Here is a 10,188-nt window from a genome sequence, read left to right on the forward strand (position 1 = left end):
TTAAATATCCACAATACAGAAACACCTGTGTAGTTTGAAAGGTTTACGTGCATAGCATCCCTAGATATAAAGCTAAATAATACTCTCAGTTAATATCTTGATTATTTTGAAGACTATATTTATATTTTATTCCCAAAATTACAGGGCCCAAAAAGGGCATCAAATCAGTTACAATTGATTAAAAAAATTGAAATAAACATCACAGTGTTCTTGTTCTTGTGTATATTTAGTAGTAATGTATCAACTGGCCATATATTGAACGCTTCTTCTATAAAACGGTTTGTAATGTTTCATGCCATGTTTTAACATATTTGAACAAAAAGTCACCATGTAACTACTACTCTATTGAGTTCATATACCCGAAGCTATCATACTTAGTGTTTTTCCTTATGTGAAGTTAACCATTTGTCCTTTTTTTATATGGACATTTTGCAGGAGTTATATGACTTGACAATTTCTTCTTAATTGTTAGCATGAGACTCTGAAACATTTTTCGTCCCTTTTGACCACTAAAATTTGGTCTTCATTACAATACGGATTTGGAGGGATGGATTATATTGAATTGATGTTGTATTATGCCATCTTATCATTTCTCAATGCGTGTGTATCGCCGTATTAAGATATACCTGTGATATTCTTATTATTATATTATATTTTTATCACTTCAGAAAGACAGCGTTAGGGTGAGATTAGACAGGTTTGCTACTTTAAAGAAATACATAGACGAACACATAAGCGAACACCGAGATTCATTTGATCCTGAAAATATCCGCGATTTTATAGATATGTATTTGGAGGCCGAAAAAGACGAAATTGAACGGACATCTTCTCTAAATCGTAAGTTAAGAGAGTTTTTTTTCTAATTGTTGGACACTTTATTAAAACACCAAACGTTATTATAATTTAACCAATCAATTTTAGATTAATTCTATGATAAGTAGCCTTTTTAGCTCACTGGGGCCCGAAGGGCACCATGCCAGCTTGTGCCATCACGACGTCCGTCGTCGTCCGTCGTCTGTCGTCGTCGTCTGTCGTCAAAAATCTTCTCCTCTGAAACTACTGGACCAAATACATTCAAACTTTAACTAAATGTTCCTTAGGGTATCTAGTTTATAAATTGTATCCAAAATGATCTATGGACAAACATGGCACCCATGGCTTAAAGAAGAACATTGGGGTCAAATGCAGTTTTGGGATTATATCTAAAAAATAAGGATTTTAGAGCAAATCTGACAGGACAAAAATGTACAATAGGTCAATATCTATCAGCCCCGAAATTTTCAGACGAATCGAAAAACCGATTATTGGGTTGCTGCCACTTAATTGGTAGTTTTAAGGAAATATTGCAGTTTTTGGTTATTATTTTGAATATTATTATAGATCGATATAAATTGTTAACAGCAATAATGTTAAGCAAAGTAAGATCTACCAAAAAGCTAAATGACCAAAATTGTTAATTGACCCCTTAAGGAGTTTTTTCCCTTTTAAGACAATTTACACAATTTGTTCATCAAGTTTGCTATTATTAAAAAATCTTCTCTATGAAATACTGGTGAGCGATTCAACTACTTAGAGCTATCTGTAATCCTATTCCTGATGCAGTAATTGAAAGAACACGCCTTTCTTATTGTTGTATTTTAGGGCTTCCTGTATGCAGGACCTTTGAGTGTATAAACTAAAGCTGCTTCCTTTTCGTATTCTTTCAAAATCATGAAGACTCTCTTAATCTTATCCAGTTGATAATTTGAATGTCACTTAGAATCTTTTTCAGTGTGAGCTATTGTACGTTTGGCATCAGTCTTAGCTATCCATTGTTCGTTAATTTGGTCAAAAATCTTCTTCCCTGAAAATATTGCGGATTTTTGATATAATCATCCTAAAAGACTATCGTAATACAGAGAAAAGTTGTGATCAGCCAAAATGATTAGGAACGTTGATCTACTAGTAAACATGACCGAAAATATTCAGCATTTCTGTGTTTCGTTGGTTTCCTCTTCTATTTGATGTGTTTCCCTCATTTTTAGTTTGTAACCCAGATTTGTTTTTTCTCAATCGATTTATGACTTTTGAATAGCGGTATACTACTGTTGCCTTTATTTATGTAGATATGGTATAATGGTAGACAAAGATACGAAAATAAACCACATATCTTCATTTAAAGGCAATAACTCCATAATAATGAGTCAACCGATAATTTTAGGGTAAAAAAGGAAACAATAGATCTTGAAATTGTGTACATTTTGCTGTCTTGTAATTTTAAAGCTAGTCATCGAACACTAACACTTTCGGTTTTTTTTATTTGCAATAAAACAAAATCCAACCCTTTACCCCTGGCTTCTACTCCCTCTGGCATTGTACTTCGATCGTTCGTCACTAAGGGATACAATCAGAGACAATATTACATAAACATTCTCTGTCTGTTTACTTGTTTACTATGAACATTTGTATTAATGACACCGATGAACTGTAAAGTTCAAGGTAATAAAGAATTTGAAATTTGATAGTTGTCTCATTGGCAATACGCATACCACACCTTTTTAAAGAGTTAAACAATGAATGATCATGAATCTCGCAAATATTTGTTTGAGTGAACTATTGAAACTAAGAAACTACGATAACCTTTAGTGTGTCATTTGGTCTCCTGTGGATAGGTTGCATTCATACCACATCTAATTTTTATATAATATCTGATACATATGTCCGAACACATTCTCTGTAAATTATTACTGCTTCTAAACAATAACATTTACAGATTATCAATGGGGAAAAGTCAGATGAAAACAAATTAACGAAACAGAAAAAGATCTATAAAAATGACTTTAATGGATAGTTTTGATAACCAGAATTCTTGTATTGTATTAAATTCTTATTTTTTCTAGCTGGTGGGTTGTTCAGTACAATTGCTGATTTATTTGCTGCTGGAACGGACACAACAGCCACTACGCTTGATTGGTCACTGTTGTATATGATTCAATACCCGGATGTTCAAAAAAGATGTCAAGAAGAAATTACAAAGGCAGGCATAAATCTTTCACAGTTAATAATTGTCAGTTTAATTAATTGCAAAGTTTGATTGTCATTATTCAATCATAGTGTTGTGCGCATACGTCATATTACTTGGTTATGATTTCTAAATTGATTTTGCAGACGCTATCATGATTTGATTGACATATATGGAATTTCTGTTTCTCACTGATGACCACTGATATGTTTTAGTTGTCTTCTTTTCCTCGATAATGGCATCACTGTATGGGGTTAGTCTTTGAGTTGTAAGATGTCATGAGCGACACGTACGACGGATGATAATAGTTGAATTAAGACTTTGTTTACCTCTAAAGTAATTGAGTTCAACCTCGTTTATTTGTGAAGTTCGTATTGCAGTATTTGACGTATTTCAAAGAGTTTTGTTGACTCATGGACATTCTATACTGTCTAACTATAGTTAATATAAATAGTCCCTGTCGGACTGTTGTTTGTCTTTTCGTTTTTTTTTTTTTGTTTTAGCTCACCTGGTCCCGAAGGTCTGAGTGAGCTTTTCTCATCACTTGACGTTCGTCGTCCGTCGTCGTCGTTAACTTTTACATTTTGAACTTCTTCTAGTGAACCACTGAAAGGAATGAAATTTAACATGGCATCAATTTTCCTTATGGCATGCTGAAAAAGTGTTGTTACATTTAAGCGGATCCATCATCCAAGATGGTCGCCAGCGGGGGATTTAGTTTTACATAGGACCCTATAGGTAATGCATACAAATGTCTTCGTTTAGAGAACCACTGAATGGAATGAAACCAAACATGGCATGAATGTTTCTTATGAGGTGCTGACCAAGTGTTCTTACTTTTAAGATATCCATCATCCAAGATTGCCACCAGCGGGGGATTTACATAGGACCTTTTGTGATAAACAAACGAATGTTTTCCGTTTAGAGAACCACTGAATGGAATGAAACTAAACATAGCATGAACGGTCTTTATGAAGCCGATCCATTATCCAAGATGGCCGCCAGCGGGGGAATTCGTTTAACATAGGACCCAATGGGGTATACATTGAATTTCTACTTTTAGAAAACCACTGAACGCAATGAAACCAAACATGGCATGAATGTTCCTTATGAAGTGATGACCAAGTGTTGTTACTTCCATCATCCAAAATTGCAGCCAGCAGGGGATTTCGTTTAACATTGGACCCTATGACAATACATACAAATGTCTTCTTTTAGAGAATGGAATGGAATGAAACCAAACATGACATGAATGTGCTAATGAGGTGTTGACCAAGTGTTGTTACTTTGAAGTTGATCCATTATCAAAGATGGCCGCCAGCGGGGGGACTTGATTTAGCATAGGACTCTATGGACAATACATATATCATACTTTATAAACATTGCCATATATGTATGAAGTTTGGCTAGCCATAAAATCAGGTTAATCCCACCTTTTTCTTTAAATTGTCCTGATCTAAGAGAGGAATATGGCAGTTCTCATCAAATAGTCGGTTATATGTATGGTTTTGTCATAAAGTTGATGTTCCCTCGGTTTTAGTTTGTAACCCGGATATGTATTCTTTCAATCGATTTATGACTTTTTAACAGCGGTATACTACTGTTCCTTTAATTCATAATAGTTAAGAAACCCGATATAGTCTAAACAAAAGTAAATATTGCCTAAGGATTGTAACTTAAAAAATGATTGCAAAATACACATTAATTCACGAGTCTGTATCTATTTTTAGTTCATAGGAGCGGGAAGAATGGTTCGAATATCTGATAGACGTCGTTTGCCATACACAGAGGCAACTATAATGGAAATACAAAGACTTTCCAATATAGGTATACTTACTTAATGTGCTTCATGAAAATTATAACAACTTTACGTTAATGGGTATGAAAAAAATATTTATAAGTTTGTATATGCAAGAATAGTTTAAGTCGAGATTCTGTTGATTTAGCACTTTTATTTGCACAAGTTTTACTTTTTATTTTTGTAAAGATATTTCTCTACCTTCTTTTCATCATTGTACATACCCTTCCGGATCACCTGACATCACCATAAATTTTTGGTGGGGTTCGTGTTTCTAAGTCTTCAATTTTCTTTGTAGTGTTTTGTGTACTATTGTTTGTTTGTCTTTTTCTTTTTTAACCATGGCGTGGTCATTTTATTTTCGACTTATGAGTTTCACAAACATAATCTTTAACATATATGTAATATATCGATTGACTCTCCCTTTTATTATAGCACTATTTGCATTACCCCACGTACCAGTCTGTGATACCACAATCAATCGATACAAAATACCTAAAAATACCATACTCTTTTTTATAGCACTATTTGCAGTACCCCACGTATCAGTCTGTGATACCACAATCAATGGATACAAAATACCTAAAAATACCATAATTATTCCAAGCCTTGTCTCTGTACACTTGGATGAGACAATCTGGACAGATCCCACAGAGTTTAATCCAGGCAGATTTCTGAACCAAAACAATGAAATCATCAACAAAGAATACTTAATGCCTTTTGCCTTAGGTAAGTAAAGGATGCAATATTGGTTTAAACACATACAACTTACAGAACATAATGTTATAAAAAGTTATCAAAGGTACCAGGATTATAATTTAATACGCCAGACGCGCGTAATGAAGTTAGGAGGGGTACTTATGAAATATTTATTAAAGATATTTTAATTTGTGTATTTGCGTCATCTATCAAAAATCGCTTCCAAAATAACATAACCAATATATTAAAGTCATATGAAACTTCAAATTAAAAAAAAATATGATGCATATGTTTTTTGTAATTAAAAGGCTAGTTTTTTTTACATATTACTTTTTCTCAAGAAAATTCTATAACTTGTCCACATTAAGAAGAAATTTCCTTATTGTTTAATTGTTTGCTTCCAGTAACAATTCGCCAATATGTTTTCCGTATGCAGTGAACCCAACAGCTTCAAAAAACGACAATTAATTAGCTGCCATATTTTCACATCATAATAGACCGAAAGAATTAATTTTCTGACGATTATACGATATGGATGCGTAAAATATTATTAAATCGTGCACAGAAGACTAAGTTTAGGATACATATATATATATGCATTGGTTCAAGAATTCGATAAACATTTATATATGTTTCACCTTTCACTCGTTTCATATGACTTTAATCTATTTTTTTCTATGATGACGAAAGTTTGTATGTGTAAAAAGAAAGCTTATAATAAGGATTAGTAGAAAGGAAAACATAATGTGTCCATCTAATTGGTATACAATGATTATATATGTAAAAAATTTCTAAACATCATAATGAAGTAGGTGTTTGGGTTTGGGTTTTTTTTTTCAATATAAACTAGAAAAAACTAGATCTTTTGGCTACTGAGATTTTTTATATCAACTGTTTATGAAGAAATCAATTTCAAATTGGAGGGGAAGTGTTAGACCCCGTTCACACTACCTTTTTTTTTAATCGATCTAATTTGAATTGATCTAAATAAAACCAGTTAGCGTTCACATTATCTTTAATCATAACGATCTCTATCGGTCTAAACCGATCCACTGCGTTCACACTACAATTAAAAACGCAATCGATCTAACCTTTTTACCCGTAAAACTGTAAACATTGTGTATAAATAGAACTGATTTATTAAATTCATCTATTAATACCCTGACACACACACTTGAAAAAAAAATGGATAAAGTTATTGTTTCTCCTGAATCAGAAGTTAACATTTTGGTACAGGTGTTATTGCCGTTGTCTTTAATTTAAAACGAAGTTACAACACGACGAAATATTGCAGTTCCTGAAAAGAAAAAAAATCATCACAAGAATAGAAGACACATATTTCGCAAATCTATGCGATGGCGAAGACAAAATGTTTTCAGTTTGTTTTAAATGTATGTAAACAGAGAAATATGGGTTAAACAACGAACCTCTGAGAAAGTTTTGGCGCTGTACATGCGCATACGTTATTTTCGATTCAATCGTACTAGTTTAAACCTGAGGTTTAAACCGATCTCTGCGTTCACATTTAAAGTAAGATCGGTTTACTTTAGATCGATTCAAACTGCCATGGCTAAAAATAGAACATAGTGGTAAAATGCAGTTTTTGGCTTATAACTCAAAAACAAAGCATTTAGAGCAAATCTGACATGGGGTAAAATTGTTTATCAGGTCAAGATCTATCTGCGCTGAAATTTTCAGATGAATTGGACAACCCGTTGTTGGGTTGCTGCCCCTAAATTGGTAATTTTAAGGAAATTTGACTGTTTTTGGTTATTATCTTGAATATTATTATAGATAGAGATAAACTGTAAACAGCAATAATGTTCAGCAAAGTAAGATTTACAAATAAGTCAACATGACCGAAATGGTCAGTTGACCCCTTTAGGAGTTATTGCCCTTTATAGTCAATTTTTAACCATTTTTCGTAAATCTTAGTAATCTTTTACAAAAATCTTCTCCTCTGAAACTACTGGGTCAAATCAATCCAAAATTGGCCACAATCATTATTGGGGTATCTAGTTTAAAAAATGTGTGGCGTGACCTTGCCAACCAACCAAGATGGCCGCCATGGCTAAAAATAGAACATAGGGGTAAAATGTAGATTTTGGAATATAACTCTAAAACCAATACATTTAGAGCAAATCTGACATGGAGGTTAAATAATCTATTAGGTCAAGATCTATCTGCCCTGTAATTTTCAGACAAATCAGACAACCCGTTGTTGGGTTGCTGCCCCTGAATTAGTAATTTTAAGGAAATTTTGCAGTTTTTGCTTATTATCTTGATTATTATTTTAGATAGAGATAAACTGTAAACAGCAATAATGTTCAACAAAGTAAGATCTACAAATAAGTCAACATGACCAAAATTGTCAGTTGACCCATTAAGGAGTTATTGCCCTTTATAGTCAATTTTTAACCATTTTTCTTAAATTTTAGTATTCTTTTAAAAAATCTTCTCCTCTGAAACTACTTGGCCAAATTTAACAAAACTTGCCCACCATCATCATTTGGGTATATAGTTTTAAAAATGTGTGGCGTGACCCTGCCAACCAACCAAGATGGCCGCCATGGCTAAAAATAGTACATAGGGGCGAAATGTAGATTTTGGCTTATATCTCTGAAACCAAAGCATTTAGAGCAAATCTGACAGTGGTGAAATTGTTTATCAGGTCAAGATCTATCTGCGCTGAAATTTTCAGATGAATTGGACAACCCGTTGTTGGGTTGCTGCCCCTAAATTGGTAATTTTAAGGAAATTTGACTGTTTTTGGTTATTATCTTGAATATTATAATAGATAGAGATAAACTGTAAACAGCAATAATGTTCAGCAAAGTAAGATCTAAAAATAAGTCAACATGACCAAAATCGTCAGTTTACCCCTTAAGGAGTTATTGCCCTTTATAGTCATTTTTTAACAATTTTCATAAAGTTTTGTAAATTTTTGTAAATTTTTAGTATATATTTTCCACTGTAATTACTGGGCCAAGTTCATTATAGATAGAGATAATTGTAGCAAGAAGAATGTCCAGTAAAGTAAGATCTACAAACACATCATGATAACCAAAACACAATTTTGTCATGAATTTATCTGTGTCCATTTTTTAATATGCACATAGACCAAGGTGAGCGACACAGGCTCTTGAGAGCCTCTAGTTATCTGATATATACGCCAGTGTGTTCTACCACCTTTTAACATTGTTACAGGTAATTAAGTTCATGTACAGTTTAATATGTGAAGGGTCGACTAATGATTTCTGATAACCTATTCAAAGTCGTGATACAAATTTATCCTTGGAGCAAATTTACTGTACGGTAGATTGATTCGTTTTTTAAACAAAATTTTAAGCTTTACATCGTGCTACGTTTTAAATATGTCATACACATTAAACTCAATTATTCGAACAAAACAAATTATTTGGAGCCTGAATTTATAATAAACATACATTTAGATTTGTTATTAAAGCAATACATCTATAGTTAGAGATTTTGTATTTACTAAAAGAATATGATTAAGACAAGTAAATGAGACAGAATCTCGACGACAAGAGCAAGATACAGCATATAGAATACAACATACATTCGATGAAAACAGCAACACATCTTATATATATATAAAAAAGCCGATTGATCCCTAACATGAACATGAAAAGCGAAGAAGGCAGATCATTTGGCAAGCATAACATTATGTAGTCCTGCGTTGTAATGTCAGCGACTTATTTCATAGGAATTTCATACAATCACCTCATAAACAGAATATAATTACTACTTAGTATATAAATAAATATATTTATAAATATATTTAGCAATGAGACTGACAATCTCAATATGTAGAGTAAGAGAACGATGATACCAAAAGTAATTTCATTTAATTATTTTTTTTTGCAGGTCCACGTTCCTGTCCTGGAGAGTCCTTAGCACGAACAGAGCTGTTTCTGATCTTTTCGAATCTTCTACAAAGATTTGAATTCTCTAAAGTCGATTCAAGTGACATATTATCATTTGAAGGAATAACAGGGATTACACAAGCACCTTCACCATACAGGCTTAAAGCTGATTTGAGATAGATCATTAGTTTGCTTATTTAACATGTCCATCTTTAGAATGCCTGTACTTAGTTCAATAGTGTTTGAATTAAAAAAAAATACATCTTTTTTTATATCTGATCATTGATAGCGTAATGAACTTATACATGAACTTGTCTATTTGTCCTAGATGCAATGAAGAAGTAAAATGTGTTAGATAACACATGTGTTACAACGTTGAAATTCACATTGTGTAAAACAGGGTACACATTAAACGGATATTAAACACAACTCTTTCAATTCTCTTAGTTTTGACGTAATTTTCAATGTTAAAGACTTTATTGACAGGGTTGGAGAGAAGCCGTTTCAAAGTGGTAAGAGTTTGTAAATGCCTCGAAAGAGTATAACAAGGCAATACAGATCACTGACAATTATGGTTGGGACATCGTGTACGAATATATGAATGATCCTCTTATAGACAACTCAGAAGGCGCCACGATTTTATGTCGAGCAAAATACATAACATAGCTCTAAATGGTGACCAGACGCAGAACAAGCAGAGGAGCACCCCATAGTCAACGATTTCATCACTGGCGAAGGTAGTGGTGATTTTTTCAGTAGGTTTGGTACATCATATTCCGGAGATACTTCTTCGAAAGGCAGAT

General features: G+C 33.0%; 1 protein-coding gene across 1 annotated transcript in view; it reads left to right on the forward strand.

Moving 5' to 3' along the window:
• LOC143042173 (cytochrome P450 2C29-like) overlaps positions 1-9,814 on the forward strand; it is a 45,930-nt gene extending 36,116 nt beyond the window's left edge. The window contains exons 4-8 of the mRNA XM_076214446.1: positions 669-837; positions 2,880-3,016; positions 4,732-4,828; positions 5,322-5,528; positions 9,387-9,814. Coding sequence (XP_076070561.1) covers positions 669-837; positions 2,880-3,016; positions 4,732-4,828; positions 5,322-5,528; positions 9,387-9,565 — 789 coding nt within the window. The 3' untranslated portion in view covers positions 9,566-9,814. The remainder of the gene's footprint in view (positions 1-668; positions 838-2,879; positions 3,017-4,731; positions 4,829-5,321; positions 5,529-9,386) is intronic.
• The last annotated feature ends 374 nt before the right edge of the window (positions 9,815-10,188 follow it).

Source organism: Mytilus galloprovincialis, chromosome 1 (assembly GCF_965363235.1).
Source record: "Mytilus galloprovincialis chromosome 1, xbMytGall1.hap1.1, whole genome shotgun sequence".
Classification (NCBI taxonomy): Eukaryota; Metazoa; Mollusca; class Bivalvia; order Mytilida; family Mytilidae; genus Mytilus; species Mytilus galloprovincialis.